The sequence below is a fragment of the Trematomus bernacchii genome, unplaced genomic scaffold (genome assembly GCF_902827165.1).
Source record: "Trematomus bernacchii unplaced genomic scaffold, fTreBer1.1, whole genome shotgun sequence".
Taxonomy (NCBI): domain Eukaryota; kingdom Metazoa; phylum Chordata; class Actinopteri; order Perciformes; family Nototheniidae; genus Trematomus; species Trematomus bernacchii.
In genome coordinates this window covers 311,155-330,205 of record NW_022987477.1, presented here as the reverse complement: position 1 = coordinate 330,205, position 19,051 = coordinate 311,155, and the positions used below count along the sequence as shown (strand labels likewise).

The window sequence follows — 19,051 nt, the reverse complement described above, 5'->3', positions numbered from 1 at the left end:
ATGTTCACGTATACACCAGCGCTGTAAAAGCATCAGTAATGAAACCATGGAGAAACAGCAGCTTCCATAAATGTTAACACGCTGCTGCCTTTATTATGATTACTCTGATCATTCCTGCAGGAGAGCAAATGTCTCGCACGCAGCCTCAAATAAATGTATTGAGGTGAAGGACGACAGACGCAACGTCCTATCATTCTGAAACGACCATAACACTGAACTCTTTTGAGATTCAAACAGTAAACATGTTGATAATGGTGGGAACAAGTTGGATTTATTTAACGTTTTTACAACATATTACATAAAAACGGTCAATTTGGCGGATGTTTAGAATGATGCATGTAAGAGATAGGAAAAGCCCTAAAATGCCATCTAGTAGAAGATACTTATTCTGTCTGGTGATAAATGTGTAAATACATGTTTATATGTGTAGAAGTGCTGTAACATGTAAGAGGCTTCTGTGTGTTATCTGTGTTAGTTAGTTATTAGTTATTGGAGTTTTCTATTCATCATCCGCCCTCCTTCCCTCCCTGCTTCCTTCCCTCCCTCCCTTCCTCCCTCCTTCCCTCCCTCCTTCCCTCCCTCCTTCCCTCCCTGCTTCCTTCCCTCCCTCCCTTCCCTCCCTCCCTTCCCTCCCTCCTTCCCTCCCTCCTTCCCTCCCTGCTTCCTTCCCTCCCTCCCTTCCTCCCTCCTTCCCTCCCCTCCTTCCCTCCCTCCCTCCCTCCCCCCTTTGCACCTGTCGGCCTCCGTATGGCGGTCACATGTATCCGTTTTTTTTAATTTTAACTAAAAGAAAAATGATAGAAGGATTTCTTTCACCTGAAACTCCAGAGCCGTATTTGCTGTCCATTCAAAATGCAACCCACGTGTTTATTATAGTGGATTTTCTTTTTACATAAATCTAACTTGAACTTTAAGTGATTTGCAAAAAGTAATCATACATGTCATATTGTTGGGAATAAAGACGGTATTTGTAAAGGATTGTGTTGTCATTTTAGATTTCTGTAATCATGTCTTAGGGTAGTTTGACCCCAACAGCACCACAGGGTCCCACATGTGAACAACATACTAGAAGAATGCCTAACAATCTCTGGTTCGAGCTCGTGTTTGTGACGGTTAATCAAACATCCTGATATTTCAGACTCTAAATCAGATTAAGGACATATAAAAAAACCTTTTCATCAAATTATTCCAGAAAATAATAATGAATACAACAGTTAGTTAGGCAGGTTGTAAATGTGCTTCGATGCTAATTTCAGGACATAAACCTTCACTCGACAAAGACATGTTTGAATGGCTTCCTCCCTTCCTCCCTTCCTCCCTCCTTCCCTCCCTCCCTCCCTAACTCCTTACCTTTGTCTGCACCATCCCAGCTCTCTGGTCTCTCAAGTGCTCCAGGGTAGCGGCGATATCAATCTCTTTAGCACCTGCAACAGAGGGAGAGTTGGACTGAGTTCAAAGCAGTAATCCAGCAGCTCACATCTGTCAATCTCTCTCTTGATGCCGCGCTGCCTTTAGAGAAACCGCCCGGCGACGAATTATTACATTCATCCCGGGGAAAAGGACTTGGACCGGAGCCACGGGCGGTTCTCCTCGTTAAAATATGCACGAGGTGGATTTAGCAGGTCTGGGGAAAGCTGTGAGAAATGCACGTGTAACTTTTATCTATAAGTGATTGTTTGCTGCTCTTATTTGATTATATATGTTGCATTGTTGGAGGTCAGAAGAATTTCATTTCCATTTCCACTCTGTATCTTTGTGCATAGGACAATAAAACCTTTGCATCTTGAATCTCAGCGTGCAAAAAGCGAGCGCTATTAATCTGGGAATCTCCTTCTTCTGTCAGATGTATTGGTTTCAAGACGAGGAACCCTCCGAGAGCTCCTTTTGAAAGTGAGAGAGAGAAAGGACGAGTTTCTTTGAGAGAGTAAAAGAGGGGGGGGATTTAATGCAGCTGGACTCAAAGTACTCCGACATCACTTTCATGTCTCAGAGAGAGTCTGGATCCCCCCCCGAGCTAAGCCGAGGAGAGGCTCGGACAACAAAGAGAGGAAAGGCTTTGCAGACGGAGATTACCTTCGTTTCAAACTTTGGGTTCTGCAGAAAGGTTAAAGGGGCACCTTTCATCCCGCTGACCTCCATCGCTGTTTTACAGAAAGGGACATCTGTACACAGTTCTGATGACCTCATGAGGTCAGAGGGCAGAGGGCAGATAAGCTACAGAGGGTTTTAAGGTGACGCAGCAACAATAGATGTGCATATCGTTAGGTGTTCGCAAAATATCAAGAACACACGGGAAAAATGCTACAAAACTATAATGAAAAAAAAGCGGTTTTCTCTTGAAATAAGTCCAAAAATCTGCCAATAGAACAAGTGAACATCAGCTTGGTGAGATGTCTTGAAGTAAGAAGGGGTATTTAGATAAATCACATCTTGTAATTATCTCACTTTGAACTATATTTCACCAGAATCAGGAGATGTTGTTACAGAATGAGCCTCTCATGCTCAAACGTTTTAGTTTCCTGATGTTAGTTGGTGATTTCCTAATAAATAAATATGTGTTTCATCTCAAAATAAGATCATTTGACTTAACAAGATGATGCTTTGTCTAAAAACAAGAGCCTCACTGCAGAGCCTCACTGCAGTGTTACTTCTGAAGTTATTGTGTCTTATATCAGGTGGAGAGACATATTGTGACTAGATGTTAGACACAGATACTTCAAAATCTGTCCCAGGGGTATCTGTCACATCATCCCCTCTGTAAAGAACACCCTAATGTTCTGTTTAGGGTGTGTTCTATAGGTTTTCTGTGCATGTAAATGGTCTGCAAAGGATCAAATCCCACATTTCCAGAACACAGTGACATCAATATGGAAAACTCCCGCTCCTATTGGCTAAAGGGGGGGGACATCTCTAAGCTAGTTGACCAGTCACAACAGAGATGGCCAGTTAACCAATCAGAGCAGCTCTGGTTTGAGACAGAGGGTGAAAAGAGGTGCTTCAAACTAAGGGTATATTTGAATTTCCGAATAAAGTCAATCCAATCTATTCATGACATTAATAACACGGATGGACAACCTGCACACCTGTTTGTCTTCGACTGTATGTGTTGTTTAAGAAAAGGGAAAATAAAGTTAAAATCAACCTCTTAAACACGCCTAAATCTAAACGCGTGTTTTTCTGAAAGTCGACACGGCGTGACCAAAGAAAAGGATCAAAGAGACGATTAATGATGTGCTTTCTCATCTTCCTCCTCCTCCTCCTCTCTTTGTCTGTCCGTCAGGAGGTGTCACACTCTAATGCTTCCCCCAAACCCTCGGTGCACAACGAGAGGTTTTCCTGTTGCCGGGGAAACTTCTTAACGCGACTCAGAGAGAGAGAGAGGAAGAAAACATGGCGACCGAAAAAGATAAGGTAAGATAAGATAAGAAGTACTTTATTGATCCTAATTTGGGGAATGTTATCTATCCGTCTATCTGTCTATCTGTCTGTCTCTCTGTCTGTCTGTCTGTCTGTCCGTCTGTCCGTCTGTCCGTCTGTCCGTCTGTCCGTCTGTCTGTCTGTCTGTCCGTCTATCTGTCTGTCTGTCTATCCGTCTGTCCGTCTATCTGTTCGTCTGTTCGTCTGTCTGTCTGTCTGTCTGTCTGTCTGTCTGTCTGTCTGTCTGTCCGTCTGTCTGTCTATCTGTCTGTCCGTCTGTCCGTCTGTCTGTCTATCTGTCTGTCTGTCTGTCTGTCTGTCCGTCTGTCTGTCCGTCTGTCTGTCTATCTGTCTGTCCGTCTAACTGTTCGTCTGTTCGTCTGTTCGTCTGTCTGTCTGTCTGTCTGTCTGTCTGTCTATCTGTCTGTCCGTCTGTCCGTCTGTCTGTCTATCTGTCTGTCTGTCTGTCTGTCTGTCCGTCTGTCTGTCTGTCTGTCTGTCTGTCTGTCTGTCTGTCTATCTATCTACCAGTCCGTCCGTCTGTCTGTCTGTCTGTCCGTCCGTCTGTATGTCTGTATGTCTGTCTGTCTGTCTGTCTGTCTGTCTGTCTGTCTGTCTGTACAGTGTGATGTGATGTGATGTGATATATCATTCCAATAACTTGTATATAGACTCATACTGCACTATTCCACATCATAACTTTATTTCATTTTTATAACTATTATTATTTTTGTATTGCTCTTGCTCTTATTGTTATTATGTTATGTTATTATGTTGCATTGTTGGAGAAGCCTGTGACATAAGATTTTCAACTGCATAATTACTCTGTAGCTATGTCAGATTGACAATAAAGAACCTTGAACCTTGATTTGAAAGAGCAGAGATCACACCTATAGATGTCGTAATTGTGCCATTCTTTGGTAATCCTGTATGTCGTTAATGTTCATGCCAATAAAGCTTACATTTGAGTTTAATTGATGTTTACCTTTAGCCATCCTGTTGAGCACCATGTCGATCAGGATGTAGGTTCCACTTCTGCCGGCTCCGTCGCTGTAGAGAGAGGAAGGAGATCAATAAAGTGGATTCATATGGAGACATTTACATCTGCTGAGAGAGGAGCACAAATGAGTCCATGCCCGCCAAGAAGACTAGAAATGAGACAAATATACTTTCCAGAGTCATCCTTCACATTCTCCTGAACAGAGGTGGGAAGTATTGGAGTACAAATACTTCGGTCAGTACATGTTTCTGGTATCAGTACTTTACTCCACTGATGACTTTTTACATGTTGAACACAAATCAGTCAGGTACTCTTTAAAACAGCTGCTAGTTATGGGTACTTTTTACTTAAGTACACTTCAAAGCCTCTTTACTTTTACTTGAGTAAAGAAGTTTAGTCAGTACTTCTACTTTCACCAGAGTATTTTTAAGTATCTGTACTTCTACTTGAGTAAAGCATGTGTGTACTTTTGCCATCTTGAATATTTGACGCTCTGATAAATGAGATGCATGTGTGGTCTGGGGGTTTTTGGGGGAGAGGGGAAGGGTTTGTGAGGCGCACCGGGGACAAAGGCTTTTTAAATGAATGCACCTCAGGAGCAGAGGAGAGGTGGAGAGGCTGGAGAGAAAAGAGAGAGCTTGTGGAGAGCCTTGCTTTTCCATTTCTCCAGAGATAGTCTGGTGAAAAGCCTCCCTTTGTGCCGCCGGCCATTCAGCCGCTCTGCATGCTAATTGCAAACAAGGCGTGCACGTCTCTCTAATAAAAGGCAAGGCCAATAAAAAAGGAGCACCGCTGCTTCATTAATGCACTGCAGATCCACTCATGCATGAAGAAGGATGTGACCATTAAAAAATGTCCGACAGATACCTGGTTAACTAACTCGACCAAAAGGGAAGAGTTTGTGGGGTCGAATCATTTCCATTCAAATAAGAGGAATAGAGAAAACTGGATTAATGGGTTTTAAGGCCGATTTTTTCCCTTTCCTGTTCGAGAGAGGACTCTTTAAAGTAGAGACACTACACACTGATATACACCTGAAGATCAGCAGGAGAGGACTCTTTAAAGTAGAGACACTACATACTGATATACACCTGAACATCAGCAGGAGAGGACTCTTTAAAGTAGAGACACTACATACTGATATACACCTGAACATCAGCAGGAGAGGACTCTTTAAAGTAGAGACACTACATACTGATATACACCTGAACATCAGCAGGAGAGGACTCTTTAAAGTAGAGACACTACACACTGATATACACCTGAACATCAGCAGGAGAGGACTCTTTAAAGAAGAGACACTACATACTGATATACACCTGAACATCAGCAGGAGAGGACTCTTTAAAGTAGAGACACTACATACTGATATACGCCTGAACATCAGCAGGAGAGGACTCTTTAAAGTAGAGACACTACATACTGATATACACCTGAACATCAGCAGGAGAGGACTCTTTAAAGTAGACACTACATACTGATATACACCTGAACATCAGCAGGAGAGGACTCTTTAAAGTAGAGACACTACATACTGATATACACCTGAACATCAGCAGGAGAGGACTCTTTAAAGTAGAGACACTACATACTGATATACACCTGAACATCAGCAGGAGAGGACTCTTTAAAGTAGAGACACTACATACTGATATACACCTGAACATCAGCAGGAGAGGACTCTTTAAAGTAGAGACACTACATACTGATATACACCTGAACATCAGCAGGAGAGGACTCTTTAAAGTAGAGACACTACATACTGATATACACCTGAACATCAGCAGGAGAGGACTCTTTAAAGTAGAGACACTACATACTGATATACACCTGAACATCAGCAGGAGAGGACTCTTTAAAGTAGAGACACTACATACTGATATACACCTGAACATCAGCAGGAGAGGACTCTTTAAAGTGAATACTTGCCTGCAGTGAACAATAATCGGGCAGGATCGACCCCGGTAGCACTTGTTAACCTTCCTGCAATAGAAAAAGAGAAAAGTGGATGTTATGGTGAGCATTGTGAGCATGAAGGCTGCTAACGAGGACTCTTTAAAGTAGAGACACTACATACTGTGTGACTCATCAAAAGAGCAAACCTGCCTCCTGTCAATCAAACCTCTTAAAGTAACACTGTGATGGTTGCCACTAACCCTCGGCTTATTATGGGATGTTTTACACCACAGACACAGTGAAGGCCAACGAGCCTTTTTCACACACCCAACCCCCACCACCTTCTGTTGCCATGGAAACTGACTACAGCGAGACAGCGAGTTTTTTTTACCTTTCAGCCACCTTTTTTATAATGTTCTAACCATGCAGAGCTGGTTGGAGTTCCCATGCAATCAAGAGGGAGGAGCAGTGAGGATGAGGAGGAGGAAGAGGAGGAGCAGGAGGAAGAGCAGGAGGTGCACAGGCCTGGCTGAGGAGACACAGTTTCCAATGATCACTTTTGTGACTATGCAACTGGGCTCATATTACGAGCTGCAGCATCACAAAAATGACACTGGCAACCGCAAGACCGAGAGAAACACCGAGAGGTTCTGAGAGTTCTGAGGAGTAAAGTCAGAGCTTTAGATTCCCAACACCTACACCACATAATGACAGCCAATAGCGAAGGAGAACAACACCTACACCATATAATGACAGCCAATAGCGAAGGAGAACCACACCTACACCATATAATGACAGCCAATAGCGAAGGAGAACCACACCTACACCATATAATGACAGCCAATAGCGAAGGAGATCAACACCTACACCATATAATGACAGCCAATAGCAAAGGAGAACAACACCTACACCATATAATGACAGCCAATAGCAAAGCAGAACAACACCTACACCACATAATGACAGCCAATAGCGAAGGAGATCAACACCTACACCATATAATGACAGCCAATAGCGAAGGAGAACAACACCTACACCACATAATGACAGCCAATAGCGAAGGAGATCAACACCTACACCATATAATGACAGCCAATAGCGAAGGAGAACAACACCTACACCACATAATGACAGCCAATAGCGAAGGAGAACAACACCTACACTACATAATGACAGCCAATAGCGAAGGAGAACTTGCTCGAACCTGCGCACCCACACCTGCAGGATAAGCTGGAGGTGTGGCTTTAGCATCCTCAAAAACATCAAGACTTCTTTGATTCTCATTGACTCGTTTGTAAAAGAGGATACCAAAAGTAAAATAAATAGATATTTTTATCATATTTATATATATATATTAATGTAAAACATATATATATATAAATGGAAAAATAAATAAATATAATACAGTTAAGGGAAAAATATTTTCAAATAAATCTGAAATAAATAAAAAAGACGTAAAAATAAAAATATATTATCATTCTCGCATTTGATACTAACATTTAAATAAATAAATATTTATGTTTTATTTATCTATAAGATACATGAATAAAAAAATGCGATATAAAGAAGGAAAGATAAAATAAAAATAGAAAGAATTAGTTTTTTGTGCAGAAAAACCCATTTTCTCACGCACAGTGTTTTGTTTACATGCAACCTTTGAGTTAGGGTTTAAAAATGAAATCAAATAAACAAACTTTTCTTCATTCGATATCACAGATATGCACACCCAGTTACATTTAAAAACTGCATGACATGACAGCATCCTTTCCTTTGCCCTCATCTGCATCACAAATAAGGGACAGACACCCGTCCACCAATCAGATGCATCGACTCTGAATTGTCCTCATTTGCAGGCTTTTCCTTTCCCTCCTGGTTCTCCCAGAGGACCTATTGCTGCTCTTCTGCCAGAACACATTACATGGAGAACACAGCGAGGTTATTCAGTCACTGGCGTTCTTTATTTTGCGAGACAGGCTTCTCATTTAATTGGCTGTCTGAATTAGCGTTTTATATTATTTTCTTCCCAAGCCAGGCCAAGCAGTGCGGGGCGGTTAATTTGCTGCATCACATGTTCTGGAGGGAGGTGAACAAAATAGGCCGGGGATGAAAGGGATAGCACAGAAACCTGATCAGAGAACAACCGGGACACCCAAAAAAGCAGAGGGGCAAAAAAAGAGGGTGCAGACAGAAAACAGAATACAAGGAGGAGATTAAAACAGGATTTTTCAGGTGGAGATCTTCAGGGTCTTAAAGTGCGTTCACAGCGGAGGAAAAGCATATTTTCTGCATGTCGTAATATGTTAATATTGTTGTTGTTGGTATCTACATGGTGAGGTAAGCCCCGCCTCCTCGTCAAGTTTGAGTGACGCGAGTAAACACCAATGATGCCGCGGTGTGAACGCACCATTCGAAGAGGATTTTTTTTGCATGTAAAGTCAATAGAGAGGCGAAGTCCCTCCCTTTCCGGGGAGCTCCATGGGACCTTATTTCAGAAAAAGCATGTATTGAAGTCAATGGAGAGAGAAAGATTATCTTTCGATCCCGTTTGAATTGTGCCACGAATTACACATATGATGTTTGTCAATTTAAAAGATAATTCTGCAAGTCAAAAAAATAATAATGTCTCGTAAAACTGTGAAGTAACACTTTGTTTTTTGTGTGAAAGCGCTCAATGAACTCCATCTCCCGTCTCGCACCACACACCCAGACGGCCGTCACGTTGGCACATTTCACTTCTTTCTTTCAGAATGAGGCGGAAAGTATTAAAAGAGGTGAAAATCACTCCAAGTCTGGGCGTGTTGAGAGCTGTACATACACACAAGGGGAGTGAGTCGGTTCCTAAGAGCCAGCATGCGGGACCGGGACTCTGGGATTTGTAGTCTTTCTAGTCGCGTATTTTTCATAGTCTTATATTTCAACAGTTTTACGACAAACTGTGACTTTTTTGACATGGAAATTATTATTTAAGATTGACAGAAGTAATTTGTGGCACAATTCAAACGGGATCGAAAGATAATCTTTCTCTCCCCATTGACTTCAATGCATAATTTTTCCGAAATAAGGTCCCATGGGTTGGAAGTAGATGGGCGGGACTTCGCCTCTCTATGCAAAGATGCGGATAGTCAGTTAAAAAATGTTCAACTGAAGAGATGAATTAAAGCCAATCAGCGGTGAGATCATTCATCAGCCTGTCGTCATTGTTGACTCAGGAAACCAAACAGCGGCCGTTAGCTGTTAGCTGTTAGCTGTTAGCTGTTAGCACACAGAGCTCACAGTTCCTCATATCTGTTCAGAAACTAGAGAAACATCAGAGTTTATACACGTACAAACCCCACACTGTCTGTGCCGGACACAGTCTCTGCTTTATTTCTGTCTGTATGACGTTGTTGTGAGTGTGGACAGAGCAGCTACATGTTAGCTTAGCCGAGCCTGAGACATGCATCACAATTAAATCACGGTATAATGTGTTCATTTTATTGTTGTTGGTATCTCAGGGTTCATACACTTTTTCACCAATGATTTTCAATTACTTTTCCATGACTTCTCCATGACCTTTACCTAATTTTCCATGACCAAAAAAATGACTCTTTCTCAGCGGTACCACTGAAAATGGTTTATTTTAACATGGAACAGGAAAATAAGGTCTGCATATGAAACATGTTGTGCCTATCTAAAACAAATCCAATAGGCTGACTAGCTTCTACTAAAATCTCTCACCGGCAAAACACCTCGTCAGTTAAAAGCCATTTTACGTTTCATTACTATACCATACAGTATTTATTATCATTATAGTATTACTATTTCGGCGATTAGAAAAAATATAAATTATATTTGATGCAACTTTAGTTACATTTCCATGACTTTTCCCAAACTTTGGGAAGAATATTGTTTTCCATGACTTTTCCAGGGCCTGGAATTAGCATTTTGAATTTCCATGACTTTTCCAGGTTTTTAATGACCGTAAGAACCCTGGTATCTACATGGTGAGAAAAGCCCCGCCTCCTCGTCTAGTTTGAGTGACACGAGTAAACACCAATGAGGGTCTCCATTTTACCTGCGGAAGTCTAGAAGGGTCCGGGCTGAGTTTGGGATCCCGCGGTCCATCCAGGACAGGAAGTGGAACTGCGTGACGGTGCGAGTCTCGTTGGTCTGCAGGTTTTTCAGATAGAAGCTGCGCACCAGGAAGTCCTCGCACCAGATGTGCTCCGACACCAAGTTCACCTGGAAATATAAAGATTTAGTGAAAGATTTATTTTCAAACGATGCAACAATCACGATAAAACGTAGGGAAATAGCCAAGAAGATGCCAAGATGCCCTTCTTGTTTGTTTGTTTGTTCACCATGTAAAGCGGCCTTGGGTCCCTTGAAAGCTACACAAATGTAATCTATTATTATTATTATTATTATTAAGAAGAGACAAGTCTTAGTATGTTGGTATCCGGATATGCAAATAGATTTGATAAAAACCTGCAAGAATAAACTTCAAGATAAGCATCTACACAAAACTAAAGGTGATAGGGATGTCACGTTGTTTTGGGAAGTAAACAAAGGAATCACACAGAGATTTGAGCCTCTGCAGACCATTTACATGCACTAAAACCTATAGAGAGGGAAAACCCCAAAAAGCAGAATAGGACCTCTTTCAAATGTTAAAATCTAAGCTTTGCAACTCCCTCTCTCACTGACATCCGACACTATGTTCCAGAAGTAAACTACACAAGGATTTGAGTCTCTGCAGACCATTTACATGCACTCAAACTTATATCACACTACAGGGAAGGAAACCCCACAAAAAGCAGAATAAGGCCTCTTTAAAATGTTAAAATATAAGCTTTGCAACTCCTTCTGATCTCTCACTGAGGTAGATGTGGTAGACATCCGACAATATGTTCCAGAAGTTAACTACACGAGGATTCTAGCCTTTGCAGACCATTTACATGCACTAAAACCTGTAAAACACACTACAAGAGAGGAAAAAGCAGAGATAGGTCCTCTTTAAAATATACAGAATCCAATCTTTACCTCGTAGATGTGGTAGACATCCGACAATATGTTCCAGAAGTTAACTACACAAGGATTTGAGCCTTTGCAGACCGTTTACATGCACTAAAACCTATAGAACACACTACAGGAGAGGAAAAAGCAGAGATAGGTCCTCTTTAAAATGTACAGAATCCAAGCGTTACCTCGTAGACGTGGTAGACGTCCGATCCCTCGTCAGGCCAGTAGGGATGGCACTGCTTCACCCCATTTTCAGAGAGTGGGGTCAACATGACGACGACAACACAACCACTCTCCCACACCATCTGAAAGTAAACAAATGTTGTTTACTGAAGTGTATTATGTAAGACAACAGAACAATGTGACCATGATTTTATAGGAAAACCTGCTTTTCATGAAGCATATTCAGGCAGTAGACTAACAGTGAAACACATGAGCACACACACAGTTTAAAAAAGCAGAAATAACATCTGAGCTGAGAGAAAATACTCAATTGTTTGTTTAATACACACAGTTAAACTCACACACTGCTAGTAATCCCCATTTATTAAAAGTAATATACCAGTAATCTGTCTTTGTTGATGGGTATAAAGCCTGGTCACTAGCAGAAGCATGTAGCACGACTTCATTTTCTTGCATTAAAGTTAAATTGATTTCCTCAGTCTGAATAAATGTCGGCGCTCAGCGTGAGACACATGATGGACGCTTGACGTCTGAGTGAAATCACAACAGCTTCATTTCATCTCATCGTAATCTAACGGGGAGGAAGACGGGCCCTCGGCAGCCATTAGGAGAATGAGGAGGAAACGTGGCTTTTATGATTGCTATAAAAACACAATGGCCTCCACTATACACTAATCGTGAGCGTCTGTGATCCGGCCCAGTGGCGCATTACACCGACTGTGTGATGAGATTAGAGTTAATGTGGGGGAGTATTACCCATTTAGTCTGGTAAAGAGTTTGGATAGAAGTAGTCAGACCCTTGACGTGAGAAAAGGTACTAAAAATACGTCATTTTTACGAAATATATTCAGGAAAAATGACCAAAAAACCCCCAAAAATGCCAATTAATGTCCCACTCATTGTTTCAAGTATTTAAATAAATACATCAGATAGTTAAGAACGTGTTTAGAGTTAATGTGGAGGAGTATTACCCATTTGGTCTTGTAAAGGGTTTGGCTAGTGCTGGAAGAAGTATTCAGACCCTTGACTTGAGAAAAGGTACTAAAAATACGGCAGTTTTACTAAATATATTAAGGAAAAATGACCAAAAAACCCCCAAAAATGCCAATTAATGTCCCGTCAACACTCTCATTGTTTTAGGTATTTAAATATAATATTGGATGGTTTAATATATATAAAAGAAGGTAGGGATAAAAGGTGTTTTTGCGTGTTTAGAGTTAATGTGGGGGAGTATTACCCATTTAGTTTTGAAAGGGGTTTGGATAGTGATGGAAGAAGTATTCAGATCTTTGATGTGAGAAAAGGTGAAAAGAATACGGCAGTTTTACGTAAAATATTCAGGAAAAATTACAAAAATGTACAAAAAAATGCCAATTAATGTCCCGTCAACACACTCATTGTTTCAGGTATTTCAATAAAAAAATTCAGATAGTTAAGAACGTGTTTAGAGTTAATGTGGAGGAGTATTACCCATTTAGTCTGGAAAGGGGTTTGCATAGTGGTGGAAGAAGTATTCAGACCCTTAACTTGAGAAAAGGTACTAAAAATACGGCATTTTTACGAAAGATATTCAGGAAAAATGACCAAAAAACCCCCCAAAAATGCCAATTAATGTCCCGTCAACACTCTCATTGTTTAAAGTATTTAAATATAGTATTGGATGGTTTAATATATATAAAAGAAGGTAGGGATAAAAGGTGTATTTGCATCTTCAGATAGTTAAGAATGTATTTTTTAACAGTTTCTAGGCTCCTGCTTTCTGCTTAAAATGTCCACTGAGTTTTCCTCTGATATTCCCAGAGCTTCTCTCATTATATTGACGGGATGTAGGGAAGGTGTTTGGAGGATTATGTGTCGGCGCTGCAGTGGATTAGAGAGGATGGAAACAGGCCATTTTCAGGACAGTGTTCCCCTGTTTGTTTACTTTTAATGGGAGAGAGAGAGAGCTGCAACAACCCAGTGTTTACCGTGTGGAATAATGAATAGTTTCTTCCTGGTTCATTGTGCCTGTCTCTATATTCTGCTTAATTGGGAAGGTTGTGTTATTAGTTAATGGATTTGCATTATATCACCTCGCAGAAACACACATTAATAAACTAAATACAGGAAACAGGGCGCCGTTTCCTTTTGTCTGACCGCTGTTTTGTATCAAAGAGGCTCTAATCTGCTTTTCTCTGGGGTGTTCCCTCTCGTGTAGGTGTTAGTGCATGTAAATGGTCTACAAAGGCTAAAATCTCTTTGATTAAAGCTGTTCCTGGGGGAAATTGTGAGTATTTCACTGCAAAATGTTCCAAAATAATGCTGCAAAATGAAACAGTTCTCAGTATTTTCGAATGATATTCAACCTCAGAACCGTAGTGTCTTTCTCTCTACCGTAGTATCTTTCTCTACCGTAGTATCTTTCTCTCTAAGCAGATATAAGCATATGGACATTTCCCTTGTTCCAAACGTCATCATGTTTGAATATAAATAAGCATTCAGTAACGTCCCCATATGGAGCCAAACGACGCTCTAATGACCACAGTGCTGTCCTATTAACACGTGAAAACGCCATTTGGAGACCATGCATCATTTAAGGCGAAGCCCCAGACGAAACGACATGTTTTACAACCGCCGATATGCAGTGATTAACGGCAGGTCCGTGTGACATTTATGGACAAGGGGAGGGGTGCAAATATGGGCAAACATTAGCATTATTATGAATATAAGTCGACTTCTTGGAGGTGTGTGTGATGAGACGTATATTTACAACCAGAAAGCACCACTCTGATGCATTATGATCACGTTACAGCGCCAAGAATACAATTATTTGTCTTTTCACAAATGTGCGTAGTGGCCAAACGGTGGTACTACAACTTCTGCGACGTCCCAAAAAGACTCGTTCCCATTGACTTACATCGGGGAAAGAGACGAGTGTAAATCAGCAGATGATTATTTGTACGAAAACGAGGGTATTATTTTAATCTAAGGTCGTAAACGTTGTTTCACCTCTCCATTCATTGAGGTAAGATGGGGCTTGAAACTAATGATTGGAGGCTCAATCATTTGGGGTAGGCTGAAGTGAAATGGTCAATGGGCCCAGATACTGGTATATTTGGAGGTGTATTACCCATTTAGTCTGGTAAGGGGTTTGGATAGTAAGTATTCAGATCCTTGGCACAAAAAATACTGCATTTTTACGTAAAATATTCAGGAAAATACCCCAAAATGTCAATTAATGTCCCGTCAACACACTCATTGTTTTAGGTATTTAAATATAGTATTGGATGGTTTAATATGTAGCAAAGAAGGTAGTGATTAAAGGTGTATTAGCATGTTCAGCTAGTTAAGAACGTGTTTTTTCATGACGTAAACAGTTACTAGGCTCCCAAAAATGAAGGAAATAGGATGTAAATAAAACTTTAAAAATGACAATAACATATTATATTTAAAAATATTATAAAATACAAAAAAATCCATAAAAACTAAATTAAATTAATTGGAATTTTTTATAAAATAATAACAAAAAATACAAAGATTAAAAAACATATATATATTTGTTCTCGAGAGTTCCTTGCGCCCCTGAGCAATCTGCCACACCTCCAGAGCTCTAGCTTTCTTTATACATCCATGTTTATTATGTTCTAAGAAAGTATGAAACAGTAACAGCTGAGATGCACATTAGTTTGGATCAATAAGCTAAATATAAAACAATAAAAAGTCTAGAGATGGTGTTACCTGCCAGAAGTCGGCCACGGTGGAGAGAAGAGGGCCTTGGGAGGAGATGTACGTCGGGTTTCGAGGGTCATGGTCCATCTGGAAGAGAGAGAGCAGAGTTTGAAGGTCGGGACACACCAAGCTGACACCAAAGAACTGAGGGACCCGACTGTTGTGTCGCCTCGCGTCTTGGCCAACAGTCGCACTGGAACACACCGCAAAGACTTCAGATTCGACATGTAGAATCGATAGGCAATCGGCCAAAAAGGTGTTGGCACGGCCGTAAAGACACGACGGTGCGGGACACACCAATCTGAGTAGGGCGACAGGACGCTCATCGTCGGCCTGACGCCCACCGACGGCCAAAATCGTCTTGGTGTGTCCGGGGCAGAGTTTGGGGGGATTGAAGCTTCAATTTCTGGGTAAATTACGGCCATGAAAGCCGAAAAAACGACAGCATTCATTGATTCTCTGAACGTGTCGTCTGCATTCCTTACTTCCTTTCAAAGAGGTCTGATTGGACTCACTTTTATTCTTGTATTGTAAACCTGTCTATTTTAACTGGTTTTAATGTTGATTTTATTCTCATGGCTGTTTTTAAACACATTTCAATGTCATTGTATAATGTGTTTCTGCTGCACTACAGTATATCTCAATGCCTTTTCATTATTTGTAAAGCCTTGTGTTGAAATGTTTTGTCTTGCCATACCTTAGATATGCTAAAACACGTCCTAATTTGTAAAGAAATGTTAGATATGAGTCTCTTCAAACATAAAAAAAATGAAATCACATGAAAGTTTCCAACGATTTAACCCCTATTATAAAATACAACTTGATTGCTATTACCTTCAATAACTTAATATTCATTATCTTAAAGCCAGGATTGGGAGGGTTACACTTCTTATATCATGTTCTTATCATCTTCTAATCCCCTAATCTATGTATGTAACTGTCGTTTCTTTGTAACCTGATTACTCCTGTTCATGTAATCTGTTACTCCCCACGCCTCACAGCAAAGTATTCAAAGCGAGACCAGATATTTGTGAAGGATATTTAACTACAAGCTCTTTTGCTTCTAACCACTTCATGCCTCTTTGTCCCAGTCTGTCTTCTCCCCACAGAGGAGGACTTCTCTTTCATGTCTCGCTTTAGTATTCATGCAGCGACAGCATGTCTGTGTCCTTGAGATTTGCGCTAACATTCATTATTAAAAGAAAACCCACCAGAGGAGATTGAACCAGGAAGCATGAAGAGAACATTAAACTCCATGGTACCTAATTGAAGAAGAACGGGGAAGAAAAAGCTTCCTTTTTGTGTGCGATGTCTCAAATATGAACATTTCTGACAGCTGTTGTGTTTTAAAGAGACACTGTTCTGCTTCTTTATGGGGTTGTAGTGTGCTCATTAGATGTTAGTGCATGTAAATGGTCTGCAGAGGTTAAAATCTCCTTGTTCCCGTGAGTATTTCACTGGTAAACGTTCCTAAAAAAAGCTGCAAAATGAAACAGTTCTTTCGATGATATTCAACCTCAGAGCCGCAGTATTGTTCCCGACTTGTTATTAAAATAAACAAGTCGGACAACAGTCGGTTTTATCGGAGCATTAGGAAGTAATCCTGTTGTTGAGATTATGGAAATATTAAAGCAGTGACGTAAAGCTCTCTCATTATCTCCTTGCAGAGTGTCGAAGAAAAACACAGAGAAATTAGATTAAAAAACAGATTTTCAACTTCTGAGCTCACGTTTGGGTCCAGTTTGTAAAATATATACGACCCGGGGGCTTTCCTGCTGTACCATAAATAACATCTAATGCACCCCCACACCTCCAGTAAAGCAGTGTGTCGTCTATCGTGATAAAACCAACCATACATCAACATTAAAAATGACTCCCTGTGAAACATCAACATCTCGGATGCATCTCCAGGCTGTGCATAAAAACTGCATTCAGGTTAATGTGAGGCCAACACACACTCAATCAAGTCTCAATCACATCCTTCAAATCTAAGTCCCCGACGTCATTATGTGGCTCCTGAACGCCTCACAGAAACAGCCTGAAGCTCACATGTTGGAGAGAGCGACAGATATGGAGATAGTTCAAGAGGTAGTGAAGAGTCAACAAACCAAGTGTCTCCACTTTAAAGAGTTCCTCTCCTGCTGATGTTCAGGTGTATATCAGTATGTAGTGTCTCTACTTTAAAGAGTCCTCTCCTGCTGATGTTCAGGTGTATATCAGTATGTAGAGTCTCTACTTTAAAGAGTCCTCTCCTGCTGATGTTCAGGTGTATATCAGTATGTAGTGTCTCTACTTTAAAGAGTCCTCTCCTGCTGATGTTCAGGTGTATATCAGTATGTAGTGTCTCTACTTTAAAGAGTCCTCTCCTGCTGATGTTCAGGTGTATATCAGTATGTAGTGTCTCTACTTTAAAGAGTCCTCTCCTGCTGATGTTCAGGTGTATATCAGTATGTAGTGTCTCTACTTTAAAGAGTCCTCTCCTGCTGATGTTCAGGTGTATATCAGTATGTAGTGTCTCTACTTTAAAGAGTCCTCTCCTGCTGATGTTCAGGTGTATATCAGTATGTAGAGTCTCTACTTTAAAGAGTCCTCTCCTGCTGATGTTCAGGTGTATATCAGTATGTAGTGTCTCTACTTTAAAGAGTCCTCTCCTGCTGATGTTCAGGTGTATATCAGTATGTAGTGTCTCTACTTTAAAGAGTCCTCTCCTGCTGATGTTCAGGTGTATATCAGAATGTAGTGTCTCTACTTTAAAGAGTCCTCTCCTGCTGATGTTCAGGTGTATATCAGTATGTAGTGTCTCTACTTTAAAGAGTCCTCTCCTGCTGATGTTCAGGTGTATATCAGTATGTAGTGTCTCTACTTTAAAGAGTCCTCTCCTGCTGATGTTCAGGTGTATATCAGTATGTAGTGTCTCTACTTTAAAGAGTCCTCTCCTGCTGATGTTCAGGTGTATATCAGAATGTAGTGTCTCTACTTTAAAGAGTCCTCTCCTGCTGATGTTCAGGTGTATATCAGTATGTAGTGTCTCTCTCTCTCTGTGTGTGTGTGTGTGTGTGTGTTTGTGTGTGTGTGTGTGTGTGTGTGTGTGTGTGTGTGTGTGTTGTGTGTGTGTGTGTGTGTGTGTGTGTGTGTGTGTGTGTGTGTGTGTGTGTGTGTGTGTGTCTCTGTGTGTGTGTCTGTGTGTGTGTGTGTGTGTCTTTGTCTCTCTTCGACCTCTAACCCCCAGAAAAAGACCCTCAGATATGTTCCTTGTCGGCTGAAGCTAATGAGGAGGAAGGGGCTGTTTCGACGGAGGTAATTATCACAGTTTTGCTGCCTCTCTTTTGTGGGATAATTACTGTCCTTCCCTCCACCCTCCACCCTCACATTCTTTATTTTATAACCCTCTTTTCCCGCTCTGATTGATCGGCTTTATTAAAATATTTTGCGCTGTAAAATGGCGAATGTTTCAGGCAGGAGATGGAGGTGTTGGTTTCTGGAGAGTAATGGGCTTCGGGGTGCAGCTGTTTTTCGCACCCCCTCGTTTATCTCCTCAGAAAAGAATTGGCAGAGTATTTGAAATGCATAGCTTCCTGTTCCCTTTGATGGAATCCCTCTGCAGCCTCCAGGGAAATCAGGACTGGCAGTGTTTGGAGGGAAATAAATAAATAAATAAAATGTGTAGGCCTCTGTGGACTTAAAGGTGCGACGCATTTGTTTAGTCCCAAAGAGAGATATATATAATTCTTTATATTGCTGATAGAAGACGGGGGTATCTACAGCACAATCAATCTATACAATCCTGCCTTCAAATGCAGACATCTTTTCATTTGGAAATAATAATTTGATCTTAACGGCAAACAT

The 19,051-nt window shown here is 40.9% G+C and overlaps 1 protein-coding gene across 1 annotated transcript in view; it reads right to left on the bottom strand.

Moving 5' to 3' along the window:
- Positions 1–19,051, bottom strand: part of ptprn2 (protein tyrosine phosphatase receptor type N2) — a 207,787-nt gene that overhangs the window by 2,825 nt on the left and 185,911 nt on the right. The window contains exons 17-22 of the mRNA XM_034146922.1: positions 15,215–15,292; positions 11,500–11,619; positions 10,368–10,534; positions 6,347–6,400; positions 4,403–4,467; positions 1,351–1,424 (exon numbers count right to left, since the gene is read on the bottom strand). Coding sequence (XP_034002813.1) covers positions 1,351–1,424; positions 4,403–4,467; positions 6,347–6,400; positions 10,368–10,534; positions 11,500–11,619; positions 15,215–15,292 — 558 coding nt within the window. The remainder of the gene's footprint in view (positions 1–1,350; positions 1,425–4,402; positions 4,468–6,346; positions 6,401–10,367; positions 10,535–11,499; positions 11,620–15,214; positions 15,293–19,051) is intronic.